Consider the following 16,568-nt stretch of genomic DNA (forward strand, 5'->3'; position numbering starts at 1 on the left):
GCCCTGCGCACGGCTTGTCACATGAGCGCCCGCGATGACCCCGTTCCTGATTGACATTCTGGAAGGGCGGGCTAGGGGTTGCGCGAGTATGTGATCAAAAAATTGATGCTCGACGCTGTCAATCGCCTTGCGGCTTCAAAGAGAGAGAAAAAGGCTGAAGGGGGTGTAGTTGAGCAAACACCTCATTTGAACTCACTGCCCCAAGACTAGAAGCTCCAAGCTAAGCCGGTTGTCACTACTGCGGAGATCACGTTTGCCGACGTCCGGTTGCCGATGTGGGAGGACGTTTGGAAGGTCTTGCACGCGAGGCTCGGACTCGACCTCCGTCTAGTAATAACCTCCTAGAACAAAAAAAAAGAAGATTGAATTCCTCCGTTGGTCTGGCAACTGTGAGCTGTCAACATCGTTCAATCCCAGTTGGTGAAACAATCATCGTGATTAACGACAGAGAGCTTGCGGAGAGACCGAGCGTGATAATCACTCTGGGCAAACGTGATCAACGTTAGGCATGGCAGCTTCTTTCTTTTTTTTTCTTTTTTTTTTTTTTTTTTTGCTTGCTTTTTCTCGGCTCCGAACCAGATTTGACCGTTGATTGTGGATATCCCGTTTTGATGATGGCTTTTCCTGTCAAATTGTCAAGCTCGCGTGACGGGACTATCTTTGATTTGTTGTGATGGGGCTGATCCACGGCTGACATCAGGCAAATCGACCAATCGCATCTTGAGATCTCTGAATTTTGTGGGGCTAAACGCCCTTGAGACACATGTACTAATTACCTACCGTGGTAGTTATTAATTATATCCTACCTACTCTTCATTTTGCGTGGTATTTTATCATCTTCGCTTGGGTAGGGTCTCCACCGGGGATCGGATCTGCCTGCCATCCCACATATCGGCTGTCGATTGCCTTGTGCCTGAGCTGCACCAAAACCTACAAAGTAACCAATCGCAATAGAAAGAGAGATCAAACTGAGGTCAGCCAAAGTCTGTACCTGCCCAGACCAGCCTGATGACAGTTAAGTTGTACCTAATTTATCGTCTTTCGGCTTGTTTTTCTCAGACATGTCCAAATTCTGGAACAAGTCAAACGCAACTTATCGAATCGAAAACCAAGGCGGCACAAAAATATGACAGACAGCATCATCTCAACAACAAACAAGAAAAAGAAGGGCTAGAGGGATCAGCCATGTGCCCCGGTCCTTGGCCGTGTCGTCCTCGAACTTCGCCGAGACTTATCCTCCCAAGGCTCGCATCCAATTTCCTTTTTCTTCTTCTAAAGCCCTTCTGGAACCAATCCTTCACCTAAGCTCTCCTAGCTCCAAAAGGTTCCTCGATTGGCTGATCGTCACAGGCCCCCTCGCGGGCTGCTTTGACGATGCGATTGAACGCGAGCACTAAGTGGACCTGAGCTTAATGCGATGGGGTCAAAAAAAAAAAAAAAAAAGGCCCATCAATCTCAGTGACAAACTGGGCACCACCGACAAAAGCCCTGACTGACCTGTAAAGTCAAAATGGGTTCAAGCGATTCCTTCTCTTATCTGCAGGCGAAGCGAGCGAGCAGTTCAGATTTCTCCGGATAGCCATATTTGTCCAGGTAGGTACCTAGGTAGGTAGGTAGGTAGGTAGGTAAGGTAGGTATGCTTAAGCCATGATCAAAGATGGCATGAAACCCCGGGCTATTGCGACACCTCCACTCTCTACTTAGTATACAACGCAAACTGTTAAGGGTTCTTTTCCAACGTTTCTGTCATCTGGGGGGTCCATGACTCTTTTTTTTTTCCGGCGGTTTTGATAGCCAGAAACAGCACATCATGCAACAGTTTGAGAAGATCCCTCTTACATAGGAGACGCCACCATGCTGTCAGAAACTGATCATTTGCAGTTCTTAATGGTCGCCGCCCAGATGTCCCTTGCCTCGAACAAATTGATCTCCAAAAAAGTTGGAGATGGAATTTCCATCATTCCATCTGATGGAACAAGTTGTGCATCTAGCGCAGAAGAGGAAATCGCGCTAGACTTGTCAGCTTAGCGACTCGCAAGGTAAGCTGTGGTGGCACAAAGTCTAAGGCGAAACTTGGGGCCGGCTAGACTTCAAAGCACCCAAATTTGTTGCTGCTGACTGTCTAAAACATCAGGGCGGCAAAAAGTAAACTGATCTGTTTGACAAGCGTACCCGCTGGACTGCGGCACCAGTAATCCCAAATTTCCGAACCTCAACACAAGAAAAACAAACGTGACTTTTTGTTGGTCGTGAGGAAGTGCACTCACCATGACAACACTGATACCGGCAGACGCCGGCTGCATTTCCAAGCTCCCAGGCGCTTTTTTTTTTCCTTCCTTTTTTTTCTAGGAAAATCCTATTATCTGATATGCGTACAGGCCAGGGGTCATCGGCTATCTACTCCGTAGGCCACCACCCCCGCTCGGTAGTCTTGATGTGCAGAGGTGCGAGCCCATGTCCTGGTCATCTCTACCCTGGCCAAGAACTGTCACAGCATGTTCGGGTGGCTGGAAGCCCGGCCTGACATCAGTCCCTCGTTACAAAACAATTGCTGAAGAACTCTAACGATTAAAAGAAAAAAAAGTCAATGGCGAATTAGTTGACGTTGGAAATGCGCCACTTGGGGTTCGGCAACCTGTCTGGCATACGCCACTGATATAATCCCGCAAACGCCGTTTCGAGGCATATTCCATTTTCTTTCACACGTCGGCACTTCCTAAGTAAAGGGCATGGCGGGCTAGTCCATGCTTTCATTAAGGAATACGTTGGCTCAGTTTGTAGATCGATGTTCGGGCGTTTTAGACTTTAGAGGGCCTTGCCTTTTGGCTTGCAGTTGCTTTCCCAATCTTTTACTAGACTAAGGTAGGTAGGCTTTGACGTGCGTCGGGCGGATGTAGAAAGAGCGGTGCCTTCTTTACCGCCCACTTTGCGATTTTCCGCGAAGCAAAAGCCACCACCGCCTTTAGCTTAGCTAGCAAATTTGTCGCGCTGGGAGTTCAGTTCTCCCCCCCACTTTGTGGCGCGACGGCTTAGTTCCGAGCGAGCTCATGGGAGCCTGACATTCCTTTGAGCTTATGTCGACTCTCGGGCTCCGCACACATGACAACAGACACAGAGAAACAACAGCAGGAACCAAGAGTTGCTGACTCCGCGATCCAAAACCTGGCACAAGTCAAGCAAGCATGTACCTTGCCTTGGATGATTTTCATTGCATGGCATTACTTACGATGGACCTCGTTTGTAGTACTCGGTGTCATTTTCCCGGCCATCCTTCACTTTTCGTCCGGTCCAAGAGAAGGGTCATGACAAATGTCTGGATCGGCTTCTTGCAGCTTGCTTGCGCTTCGTCCCTCAGATATACATCGTACATTGAGCACTGCCGGCGAGGCAAACCACATGGCTGGGGACGTCCCTGGTTGGAAGGGAGACCGTAGCAAGGAACCAAAGGAGCCATAACCACTGAGAGTGTGCAGACACCAACATGGCATGGCATGACCAACAAGTTTTACACGAGCCAGCAGTCAGAGTTGAAGGCCTAGCATCTCTTAGAGTCCCAGTGACCGTTGCTATCTTGGCCACCCTGCGCTATAAAGTCTGACCGCATATTCCCAGCCGAACTGCCTACCTGGGCTAAAAAAAAAAAAAAAAAAAAAAAAAAAAAGAATTAGGATAATTGAGCCAGATAGCATTTATTTACTGCGACAATGCAATAATCATAATCAGCGTAGTACAGCGGGGAAGCAGCATCCATGATTAAAGGGACGATACGACGAAAAAAAGGGCCCGCACTGTCGACGTCTTGCACACGGTCGCATAAGGTGTATGTACGTTGAGTGCAGTAAGGTAGGCACAAGTATTATAACAGCCCGCTTTAGACTAGAAAGAGGTACGTACCTTTTTTTATTTTTTATTCTTTTTAACCCTCTTTGCGTTGGACCAATGCTCCGCGTCTGTGGATTGGCACGCTCGCAGGGATCTACCCTGTCATGACAGACCATCGGGCAATTTCATCTAGCCTTGCAACCGTCGGGGACGCCCACAGTGAGGGCTGTCGAAGACCCCTGCTACACACCGTTGCTCTTGGATAGTTGATCCTAGCGTTGATTTTATCTCTTTTCTTTTTTTTTTTTTTTTTTTTTTTCTCTTCTGGCTTGCAGGGAAGAAAGGACTCGGCCCACTCAACCCACCCATTCATCGTCTCTTCGATTGGTGCCGCTTTTCTCTGTTTACTTGTCATTTTTCTTCGAGCCACGCCCCTACCAACCCCCTTTCTCCAATCGTCAGCGATATTATACTGTATACTTTTACTGCATTTTGCAGATCATCGTCTGCCTCTGGCCCTTGTCAGTTTTCATCTTCCGAACTCCCTACCAGGAAGCACGCTGTTCGGTACCAAAGAGTGAGCTTCTGCTGTACAGTACCATAGGTACAATGGTTGTTGATCAGATCCTCGAGCTCTATGTCCCGAATGAATTGGATGGATCTCTTGGGGAAAGCTTTCGTACGGTTGGTTGGTTGGGGGCACCTCAGAGCAAGCAAGCAAGTAAGTAATTAGCAGTCAGGCAGAGACAAGCAAGCCACACACGCCACAGCCAGGCTAGCAGTAGCGTATTTGCTCTGTGCCTTTTTCTTGGTTTTTGATTCTTTTTATCTTTCAATTGTTTTTTTGACGGCCGTTGTCAACGGCTGCATTTCCAGCGTGGTTGAGTTGGCAGGATACTGTACTCATGTCCAACAAACTTAGAGCTTCCACGGACTTGTAGCACGCACGCACGCACGCACGCACGCACACCATGCACGCACACTCCTCTTTCCCTCTCGTTCTCGCCCTCTTACCTAGCAACCCAGAGTGTCCCACTGGCCCCCTACCGATACCAACCATTCAATCGTCAAGTACGGTACGATGTACTGCGTACAATGTGCAACCAACCTTGTTGATTCTCATATATCCCTGCATACTTGTGGGTCTCGAGTCGACGGGGACTTGTCCACATCCAGAACCAACTGCATCCTTGACCGATGCTGGAATCGACACAGTACCAGATTGCATCTGCTATGTATGTCATCCTTACCAAACCCTCGACCCATGTTCACATTTTCTGTCCCCTACCCTTGAAACTTCTAATAAATAATAAATAATAAATAAATCCTTATTTATTATTTCGTGCTCGCGTCCTCAGGCTGCTTTCGGATTAGTTTCTAGTTCTACCCCCGGTAGACCGTGCTGCAGATTGTATAAACTGCTTTTTTACCTACCTGCTCCTTCCGCAATTCTCCCGCGCCTGGGGTACCTGGACTTGTTATTATTTTTTTGGTCAGTCATTCCGCAACGGCCTCTCCAAGGAAAAAAAAAAAAGAAGAAAAGAAAAGGAAGAAGAAAAAAACAAGTCCTTCCGCTAGAGCTACGGCGGTAGCAGTTTCACCTAGCACATCGTCGTGCTGAAGAACTGTCCTAATTCTTTTTGACTCGGGCCTGTTTACACATGCTCCCCCCCAAGTCTACTAGAACTTCCCTTTTTGGCCACAACATCTGTGCACCTTGCCCGTTGGATTCCCACACCACGAACTAGGTCATCCATCCTACCCTATCCACATACAGAGAGGGTCCCGGCACTTGCGTTTCTACAAAAGAACACCCTCACCCTCACCCCGTTCGACGTTGCAGCACTCGTCTTATTCCTAACCCATCTCTTGATCAACACCAAAGTGCCAGGTTGTTGTCAACTTTGGTCTTCCCTTTCACTTCTTTTCTTTTTTGCGTGAACTACGGATAGACTTCACTCTCTCGTGACCGACCTCGTCTTCCATTTGGTACTCGCAACATTTTAAAGCTTTAGCGTCCTCGACAAACTGCAGGAAGACATTCGCTTCTTGCTATAACACAACACCAGCAGTGGTCAGGAGGTACTCAGCATCGACTCGACCGCTATTACGCATTTCCGCCGCATCGGTTCCTTGACCGACACTAGGGCTGAACCATTTGACGCTGTTCATAATCCTGTCAGCTGGAGGCCAACGCCAGCTATATTTTATTTTCGCCGCCGGACGCGTTACTAGCTGGGACAAACCCCCCACAACCTTCGTTAACAGCAGACTGCCTTCCTTTTTTTTTTTTTAAAGTATGTCGCTTCTGCCACATCAACAAATCCAACAGAGCTAAGAGCTTCTTGACCGCTCTGTGTCTAAGTCACACCTTTTACTGACCCCAGATTCAGCTATTTGTAACCGAGCTGGCGCTGCTACTCCGTCGTCAACTTGCACTTACATAGGGCATGGAATATAACCTGCCAAACAACCGCTACTCTCACAGTAACATCGTTCACCGAGGCAATTCACCCACAATGTCCACACTCGCGATGGCTGCACCATCCCCGCACGCTCCTTTCAAGAAGGAGTACTTCTCTAACTGGGACGACCGCCGGCAAGCGGATTATGCTCCTTCCAGGCCAAGGAGTGATCCCGAGAGGATAGCGCTGCCTTCGATTCGCCAGGTATGTTCCCATTGCATCTTGTGCCTTTTGCAAGGCAGTTGTATGTCTAACACCTTGGGTGGACAGGCTTTCCCCGATCTCCTTCGCCTCCGTGTTATCCCCCAAGATGGTCAGACCAGCACATCATCATCCACCACATCACCGACAGCAGGACCGCCTGGCACCTTGACACCACCCGAATATGTTCACTCCCCGACCAGCCAGAACAAGCGCAGGAGGTTATCGTTCGGTGACGACCAGGATGAAAGGGTCAGCCAGGTCCCCAGGCTCTATACCAGCCAGTCCCAGACATATCAACGACGCGACAACCGTCCTCTCTCCCCAGTCACCCTGAGTGGCGGGCCCCGTTCTAGCACCTCCGACAGCTGGGCTGGATCCTCCCGAACGAGCCCATTCCTTCCCGGTACTGGCACTTCGACCCTTAGATCACCAGCTGCTATTGAGCAAAACGACCCAATGGACAGGCAGCGCCCGACGCTACCAAGCCTTCCTCATCTGAACTTCGACAGGTCACCAATGGAAGCCCAGTCTCACATGCACCACCACCATCAACAGCATTCTCACCAACAGCAGCACAGCCACCACGTGAGGGCAATGTCTGGGGATGAGTACATGATGGAGCAGCACCGTGGCATGGTTCCGCAGCACCCACACTCTGCTGTGGAGCCCGGATACCGCCAGCCCGCACCAAGCGGTTACCCATACCCGTACCACCATCCCTCGCGGAGCCAGTCACTTTCGATGGGTGCCATGCCCCCGATGGATCGCATGCCATTTTCGCCTTCTGGCTACAGCGCTTACCATGGCGACTACATGAGAATGGGTGACATGGGTGGCATGGGCTTCAATGGAGACAACAAGCAACGCAAGCGCAGGGGCAACCTGCCAAAGGAGACAACCGATAAGCTCCGCGCTTGGTTCTTGGCACACCTTTCACACCCGTACCCGACTGAGGACGAGAAGCAGGAGCTGATGAGGCAGACTGGCCTTCAGATGAGTAAGTCTAGATTGCTTCACAAGAATCACTATAAGGGAAACCATGTCTAACATTTCCGTGTCTCTAGACCAAATCTCCAACTGGTTTATTAATGCTCGAAGACGTCAACTCCCGGCCATGATCAACAACGCTCGTGCCGAGTCGGATGCTCTCGCCCAAGGACGTGGCCTGTCGGACGGCTCCAAGATCCTTCTCTCAACTGAGCGGTCAGACTACGACAGCGACAAGAGGGGTAGCCCTATCAGCGACGACGGCGCCAGCCACCTATATCACGATGACATGCACCGACGTGCCGTTGGCATGAAGCGTGGCAGCGTCTAAACAAACTATTATTACATCACACTCTTCATTTTCTATACACTCTTTTAAAGCTTTTCCACTGTACGAACATATCTTGTTGGGAATACTGCTGTTTTTTCTTTTATCATTTTAGTATGTTTTTATGTCTTCCGATTCACCAGTACGGATGGAACTCTTCTTTTCTCGACATGTATTATTTCGTATATACCACTTGCAATGGGGGGAGGGCTCTGACATTTGACACGACATTTTCCTTTACTCATCTTTCTTTTTTTGATTACCCCCCACCTGTACAAACTTTTAGACACCTGGTACATGGAGTTTTTTTTTTTTTTTTTTTTTTAAGTTTTTTTTAACTACCCGGAAGAGAGGGAAAGACAGCGGTACGGAAGAAAAAATCAGGACTTTTTCTTATCGAAGTATGCCAACAGGGCACGGAGTATTCAGCGGGCATGAAGGAACTGGAACCGGTCTAGAAGGAGGAAACACTTTAGGTAGTCTCGCCCGCCCACATCCCTTGCAATCGAATAGCGATGCTCGGTCAGACGCGGAGGAGAGAAGACAATCAGAAAAAGAACATTTCCAAAAACAAGCTACTTCGGAGAGATGATGTGCATTAGAACCCCCAGTGACGCCCAAAAGAAAATAGGGATCTCGTGTGCAAAGATGGGAAAACGCAGCCAGGACTACACTAACAACGCAGCGTGCATACAGATACAGGAGTCTAAGTCCCAGGGCTTCGGGTCGATCACGGCCCCGTCCGTGAGGCGCCGTATTTTTCTTTTCTTTTTTTTTTTTGTCTTTTCTGGTTGGCTATGCTAGGTCAGATGTGGTACTTGAATGGAGAGCGGTATGCAGCAAAACGGATATGACCGATGAGTTTGAATCGGAGGCACAACGACTAAGAGGTTGCGCTAGCATTGATTTTTTTCTGGTTTATTGTTTGCTTTTGTTCCTTTGTACTTTCTCTTTATTTTAGTATGGGGAGGGGGTGGCGGCATCAACTTGTCATTGCATTGACGCTAGTGTTAACGGCGGATTAACGGTTCCCCCAAAAAAAAGAGTGATATGGGAATGGTCACAACGAAAAAAAAAAAAAAAAAGAAGTTCAAAGGCGGTGAACCGCCAAGAGGGTGTGGGCGTTTTCTATTCCTCTCAGTGCCCGTAGGACAAAATAGTCAATATGTTTCTACTAGACATGAAGCCCATCTCCAGGACCCTTACTTTTTTTATTCTCGGGAAAGTATGCCAACACCTGAGACAAGAACAAGGGGGCCATTTGCCGTGCCCTTTTTCTTTTGCAAATACGTATGTAGTTCAAATCACTTGTCAGTATGGAGGGAAAATGACATGCGATTTGTTTGTTTAGACTTTGGGCGAGACAGGGAACGTGATGAAAGTGCCTGGCCTGAAGGAATGGTCCGAGTGGTAAAAAGGACTCAAGGACAAATCAAGATTTAAGAGGACAAAGGAAGAGACGACGTCGCTGACATGTCACATGGTGAGTATGGTGAAAAAAAGGGGACTAAGGTTCAGATGGAAGCGCAGATCTCGAGTCGACACGAGAGAAGAAAACAGTGGTGCATTAGAGTAGGTGGGTAGGTAGGTAGGTAGCTGTGCAAGTTGAGCCAAGGCAGACAGATAGCGTAGGCCAAGGAACACACCAAGATCTGACACACATAGGAACGAACAAACCATAGAACAAAGACCTACCTCGCCCGCCCGACTTACTCGACAAAACATTCCCGGTGATTTTGCCCCGCGAGTAGTCATCAATAATCGAGTTTGATTCGAATCAGTACATAGGACCGAAAAGCGTTCATTTGTCCACAGTCCCCGCCTATCTGTCCCACCAAACGCGACCCTGCACGTCGCTCTTTTCGAGCAAGGAAAAGATAGAGGGCGTATCATCTCGTAAAAAAAGACCGACACGATCATCTATTACGGGTTGTTTGTGTCGCGCGGCGACAATGCCCACCCCACCTTTTAATGGATCGCCGATTCGTCTGGGGGGCCTTTTGCGTTTGCACAGACCACCCAATCAATCTGTCCAAGATCGGGTTCCCAGGTCCATGGGGCGGCGGGGTCTGGTCACTTTCTCAGGTTGGTCAAAAGGGCAGGCGTCATCACCAAAAGCCCGGGGGTGTTGCAAGGGAAAACAACCTGCCGTGGTAGGAATTGAAAAATGAATTTACAGTACGTGCCTACCTTACCTATGTACGGAACATTCCTTTACTTGGCACGTGTTAAAGGAACAAAATCAACAAGTAAAAGATATTAAGGAGGAAAAAGATCAAGTATAAAGATATGCATATTACAACACAAAACAACCTATTTCATGGTACACACGTTAAAAAAGGGCCCCCTTGTGTTTCTCGGTAACGTGTTTCGATCGGCCGGGAATTTCTTTTTTTTCTTTCCTCCCCTTTCCTCGGCGTCCCATAATTCTTTTTAATCTCCATATTTGTACATTTTTCGCTCGTCCGGCACTGTTCTTCTTCAGACTTAGGGTCTTATTTTTCAGTAATAACATGATTCATCCGCGACAGTCACAAAACCAAACTCTCATTATTTTGACAAACCATCACACGCCGCTTCCGCCCTCTTATCCACCAGTCGCACAGTCACTGCCCGACTCGACGATGGAGGATGGGGAAGGGATCTTCTTTTCTTCTTCTTTTTTTGCAACGTGCGCCGGCATGCATAACTGTGCCCTCCCCCAATGCGTGTCAAACCTGGGAATTTATGTCACCCCACCCATCACGATGCTGGCAAAGCGCCTTGGACGTAGTGCGTAGTGGCTAGCTCCCTCACTCTATCGGCCTCGTGAGAGGGATACCCCAGCCTTGACGTAACTTGCCATTTCGTATGGAACAGGGTCCTTTGAAAAACTGCCCGGCGATGGTGGCAAGTGGGTAAGGAGGAGTCAACCTGACACCCATCATATTGGATACCACCCTTGTCTACTACCATTGCTACGTGGTGAATCCCAGCCCGGCCGTCCGCTCTTCACAACCCACAAATGAAGGACCCTTGGCCGATAACGAACCACTCAATGTTTGGCGTGCTGCTCTCCTAGACTTTCCCTCTCTGTCTCTCTCACTATCTGTTTATAGTAGACGGCTACTTTCTCTTCGGGTTGCTCGAGTTTGTTTGCACGGTTTGCTCATTGCTCGTCACAAACCTAAGGCAAACCCCCCAATGCGACGCAGCCGTCCTCCAGACACTGAGCGATCGAGAAGTGCTTTGTTGGTACGTACCATACCCATTTTAATGCTATGAGTGACTTGACTCTACCAATTGTTTATCTTTCGATTCCCGGACGCCGGGAAACCACACCCTCCATTGTTCATCGTGTGCGCGGTACTTTGTTCGGCGGGCTGCAGCATGCAGAGAAGCCCCCCTCCCTTACAACAAAACCAGCTGAAAGAAAAAGGCATTCGGACACTGTGCAATCAATACATGGATGATGGCTTTAATGAGTTGTTTGTCAAGTCACAAACAATAAATGTCAGGTCAAGTCAACCTTCTAGGTCTAGGCCGAAACTATTGATCAGTCTCAATTTGGGTCGCAAAAAAAGCCCCTGCCCCAGTTCCGTAGCGCTGCCGAATCCCGTAGAGGCACAGTGATCAATCAAAACAAAAAGCAAAGTCAAAGGAACTCAAAATATCCGGGACTAGTTCCTGGGCCTCCCCGCTCGGAAGCCGCCCACCGAAATGCACAACTCCGTTGACGTGGGTTATTGTCCTTCTTTTTTTTTTTTTTGTTTCATTTTTCTGTTTCCTGCACCTACACAACCTCTCTATCCTCCACAAAATCAGAATCATGCAGAAACCCGTTTCCGCCCCCCCGGCAGCACTCCTAGCAAAGCAAAGCAACAAAAGAGATAAAAAACCTGCCCGGGGGCCCTGGCTCGGTTGTGTGTGTGACAAAAGGGTGCGGGTTCGCACAATCCTATTTGATAGCCTTTTATTGTTCGCATTTCCCGGTGACAACCTTGATGACGGGAGGGGTTTCAACGGTGCCACAAACATCCGTAGGTGGCGCTTTTGTGCGGGATTCCATGCCTCTCTTTTTTTTTTTTTCCCTTGACTTTTGAGGCAGGGGGGTTTTGCCGCCGTCAGTTCCACGCTTTCCCAACGTGGAACTGATTGCATGGTGGCGCGGGAATCAAGTCGTACAGAAGATGCGGTCAGGCTGTTTGAGCCGAGGATTGGGAAGAGTTTTTATTTTTATTTTTTATTTTTTTTATATTAGTTCCCCAAGCTTCGGTACCATTTATTTATGGACTTGAAATTTTATATTGTAGTGGGATATATCCGCATGCTACCGGCATGCTACGTCGGCCAGTTATGCACACGCTTATCTTCTGGTATGGGAGTGAGGCTATGCATTGTTGCTATATGTCAGATACGGTCTATAATGCTGTCATGCAAAAGCTATACTGATTGGATGACGGAAAAGGTAGCTGAAGAAGGGAGCAAGCCTTAGTTACGCGACATGGGTCTTTTTCCTCTGTCTCTCTCTTTCTCTCCTCCCTCCACACCACTGGCGCCTCTGCGGAGGCAAAAAGTTCCGTGGTAGCTCAATCTGGCCAGAGGACTTGAGAGCGATCCCATGTTTGTCCTGCACGGAAGCCGGCAGCATGCATGGACTAGCTCGTTTCTTTGAGGCGGGGGACCTTTTTTTTTTTTTTTTTTTTTTTTTTTTTTTTTTTTTTTTTTTTTTTTTTTTTTTTTTTTTGGTTGACGCCAAGGCGATAGTTGACATGATTACACCATGCTGATGCTTTCATCTGTTGGACTACCTTTGTATACCACTACTATGGTGCCATACATGGCTTAAGTTCACTACTTGTTAAGCCAAGCTTGTGTTTTCCACAACAATATCTCGGCCAGCTTTCTATATAATCGGCTCTTTTGTTTGATGTTTTCCCGCAAAAAGACGTACACACCTGATCAAGGTAGGAAATTTGACTGCGTCATTTCGTCCTGCCAAAGTAAAGTGTAAATCGTGGAATGACGATGAAGAGACAAAAGAAGAAAAAAACCTTTCGGAGACCATGACTTCCAGACGCAGCCACGGACTCGCTGCGTTGCCAGGGATCAGGCTGACAATCAACATACTGCAGGTACAAGGAAATCTATCACTCAACTAACAGTTCACTTTACAGTATGTCATGTCTCAAGATCAAGAAAAAAAGAGTCAAGTGGCCAAATGTACAGCCCTTGAACGTTTCATATTCTACCACAGTAAACATATTCCAAAAAGTATACGGCGTACCTGTACAAGTCTAGCATGGTAAGGTATGTATAGGAGTGCAGACCTCGTCACGTCTCCGCAGTATTCGTCAAGCAAGGTTCGATGTCAACACTAATATGTTGCCACGACTGCCCACGCACGCCCCCTAAGAAGAGACAAAAAAACCACCGTGTTGGCCATGATAGAACTAGTCAACATTACAAAACCAGGGTTGCGGTGCCAGGACATCTCTGATATTTCCCCCTCATTTCCTTTTCTTTTGATTCGGCGAGGCCGGCTGCGCCAGGGATAGCTGGGTAGACAAGTGAGAAGAGACAGAGGAAAAACGAGAGAGGCACACACACATACACACAAGATATGGGATTGAGTAAGCTTCTCTAGAACGCCCATGACACGCGTTACTTCAGACGAATGCCACACGAAGTTTTATAGCAGCAGTTTGCTGGTCTTTTGACTGACAAGATGACACAAAAACTTGATTGGACTTGAGAGTTTCTTTTTTTTTTTTCTTTTTGCTTTTTTTTCACACACACCCTCGTCTCTATCCTCATAATCAGTCCAGAAACGAAAACCCCCCCTCCAGCGGTTAAGCTCGGCAAGATGAAAAGCAGCGTCTCCCCGGCCATGATAGCGCAGAAATGTTCAGCGGGACAACAAGAGGAAGGCAAAAAAGCAGCGCATATGAAGAGGGAATGCCTTCACCAACAAAGTACCCCATCCCATTGTGATACGACCACCGTCTCAAAGAGTGGCCTAGGCCGGCCTCATCCTATCTATCCTTCCAACCTCCAAGTTCACTCTCTGTTTTTTCTTCTTTTTCTTTCAACCGAACCCTGAGATGGTGTATACGCTGTATTAGTGTGTACATATACTTTCTTTTGCTTCTTGTTATTCTTTCTTATTTTTCCCCCTCCGCAATACATCCCTGGCAGATCGACCTTGGATGCGTCGATCGCCCGCCATGCCTGTTAAGCCACTCGTTGCATATCCGTGCTAAGGGGGAAAATGGAATAGTATGAAGTAAGGTAGTTTAACTGCAACCGGAAAAAGACGATATAAGACCCCCGACTTTCTGATCGTCGCCCATACATATACTGTGTAAAAAGAGAAAAAAAGGCTGAACAGCAACAAAAGCCTAGACCCCATACTCGCCGCCACTACCATCATCCCTTCCCTCCCGCTAGCGTGTCGAATAATCCGGCCGGCTCGATCCCGGCGTTGCTCAGCCTCCCTGCCGTCTCTTGCAAGACTCCCCGCCCCGCTGGGAATTCGGTTTGTTACACTGACAAAAAATGACACAGAACGGACGGAATCGGCAGCAGTTGCTTGCAAAATCACGGGAGATGGAAAGATGGGGAGAAAGATGATTCGGGAGTTTGTGCAAAAGCGGCGTCGTTTGGGCTTCCCGGCCCTTCCCGACCCAGGTACTCTACTCTATATGTCCTACTTGAGAAAAAGCCCGCATAGTAGCTGACTTGAATAATTCCGAAGAATGGATAAGTGGCTGCTGGCTGAATATAAAAACAATCCAAGAAGAAAAACCCATATCACAGTTTGACATATTCGGCAGCACTAGCCTTAGAGCCCCCACTCCCCTTGACAGTGTCACGTAGGCGCGCGTCTATGGCGCCGTTACCGCTATTCTGGTGATACGTTGCACATATACAGAGTCATCATGGTGAACGCTGTGCCCTGTGTTGCTTGCTGCCTTTTTTTTTTTTTTTTTATTGCGTGCGGCGTGGTTTGTATGTACCTGACGAGCCGTGACATGTTCCCACGCACTCACAACAGCCTTGATAGGTCCGACGCAGGTTTCGTATACGGAAACCCCAAATCTGAGTTTCCTTTTGTCACTCCCCAGAACTTCGTTCTACAAGTTTGTCTCAATAACACAAAAAAGTCCAGTCGGGGAGGTCAGGAAAATTCGATCGTGTCTCGTTACACCCGCGCAAGCATCTTTCCAGGTCCATGCGTCACCACAAGTTAGAGCACTTTGTTTCTCAGAAATGCGGTTGCACAACTGCAAGCACCCTTTGCATTTCTTTATCTTTCTCTCCATCTCTTATTTTTTTCTGCTCTCAGCTCTTTCGGATCGCTCGAGCCGAGATTGGGGACCACGGCGACCTTGTGCACCCCCAAAGTCATGCTTCCCCATATCAGTTCGCCGTCCGCCTGCTGAATTGTGTGTGACTGCATGGCCGAACTCATAAAACTGACCGCCTCTCTCGGTGTCGGGATAGATCCTATCCCGATGGCTCTGGTGATGCGCCTCGATAACTGAAGAAAAGACTTTTTACCCGTCGGGCTGGAGGACAGATGAGACACTTTTCCTGCCTTGCCAGCCTGGCAGCTAGTCTAAAAAGCCCCTGCATGGAGTAGTCAAATCACGGCTCATCTGAGATGGTCAGAGCAGTGTTGAATAAGGAACCCCCCGCAGGTGAGGCTGCTCCTCGTGGAGTACATGTTGCTAGCTCATCAGGCGTGCAACGTCTCACCCGATTTTCTTTTACCTCGTTATTTCTCCTGGAGCCGGCGGCATGTCTCCCGTTGACTTGAAAAAAAAGGGAGGTGATATTGCTCTAGATCTTTTAGTCTTGCCTGGATAAGGTCCCAGCTAAGAGAAAGGCGGTAAGGAGAAAGAGCCTCGTGTTTTCGATGAAGGTTGCCCGTTGGCTGTGGGTTGTTTTTGAAACTAGCAACTTGGCAGCCGCCACGTCTTCGGCGTCCTTTTCTGACCTGTCGGGAAGCATCATCGGGTACTGTCCTGCCCGTCATGTCATCGTGGCAAGCGCCCGAGCTAAGGTGAGAATACTGTATTCAGATCTTCAGCAACGCTGCGGGGAGGGGAGCGACGGCCACCAAAAGTGCCGATCTAGTATTTGGGTGACTTGCACAAGCTGAGTCTTCTCCCCAGCCCCCCGGATCCCGCTAGGCGCTGTCACTTGAGCTGCTGTAAAAGTCAATGGCGTCTTGGGAGAGGATGGTGATGGACAGCGAGCAACGCGTCAAAGGTCGGGAGAGAAGCGGTGAGGAGGTAATTAAAAATCCAAGCGAGTATGGAGTACACACTGAATGTCAAATTATAGAAAGCCACTCCGAAGGAAAAAGTCTCAGACTAACACTAGGCCGAGACTAATGACACACCGTGTGTCCTCCCTTGGATACCCAAACATCAACTTGGACACTCCGTCGTTGTTTTCTCCAGCGCAGATCGAAGAATCTAGACTAACCGAACACGTGCGAGCAGGTCTACAACTGTAGATTAACGTCTGACGTGTGTCACGGCGCGGGAACGGTCTGCATGCATATCATAGGGTATAATCTACTGTTTAACTGTTTTAATAACCCCGACGGCTTGTTCGAAGCTAGCATTAGGTTAGCAGCCAGACATGCAGAGGGATATGGAGTTATTGGTTGGTGGCGCTTACCGCGGACCTTTCATTGCCGGCAGATTGTATTGTAGAAGCAATCTACGGTACCTACCTCGCGTAGGTAGGAAGCTACCAATCTTAGGGAA

At 48.4% G+C, this 16,568-nt stretch overlaps 3 protein-coding genes across 3 annotated transcripts; 2 read left to right on the top strand and 1 right to left on the bottom strand.

Annotated features, from left to right (window-relative positions):
- Positions 1-2,368: 2,368 nt before the first annotated feature.
- On the top strand, positions 2,369-2,524 carry PgNI_09966 (uncharacterized protein; the record flags this gene model as incomplete). The annotated part of the gene is made up of 1 exon (XM_031129947.1): positions 2,369-2,524. The coding sequence occupies one exon, from the start codon at positions 2,369-2,371 to the stop codon at positions 2,522-2,524; it is 156 nt and encodes a 51-aa protein (XP_030977447.1).
- Positions 2,525-4,351: 1,827 nt separating this feature from the next.
- On the bottom strand, positions 4,352-4,882 carry PgNI_09967 (uncharacterized protein; the record flags this gene model as incomplete). The annotated part of the gene is made up of 2 exons (XM_031129948.1): positions 4,352-4,525; positions 4,793-4,882. The coding sequence occupies 2 exons, from the start codon at positions 4,880-4,882 to the stop codon at positions 4,352-4,354; spliced, it is 264 nt and encodes an 87-aa protein (XP_030977446.1).
- A 1,390-nt stretch (positions 4,883-6,272) lies between these two features.
- Positions 6,273-8,361, top strand: PgNI_09968 (uncharacterized protein; the record flags this gene model as incomplete). Its single annotated transcript, XM_031129949.1, has 3 exons — positions 6,273-6,491; positions 6,558-7,488; positions 7,556-8,361. 3 exons carry the CDS (start codon positions 6,273-6,275, stop codon positions 7,807-7,809), a joined length of 1,404 nt encoding a protein of 467 aa, XP_030977626.1. The 3' UTR covers positions 7,810-8,361.
- Between the last annotated feature and the right edge of the window lie 8,207 nt (positions 8,362-16,568).

The sequence above is a fragment of the Pyricularia grisea genome, assembly GCF_004355905.1.
Source record: "Pyricularia grisea strain NI907 chromosome Unknown Pyricularia_grisea_NI907_Scaffold_7, whole genome shotgun sequence".
In the NCBI taxonomy this organism is placed as follows: Eukaryota; Fungi; Ascomycota; class Sordariomycetes; order Magnaporthales; family Pyriculariaceae; genus Pyricularia; species Pyricularia grisea.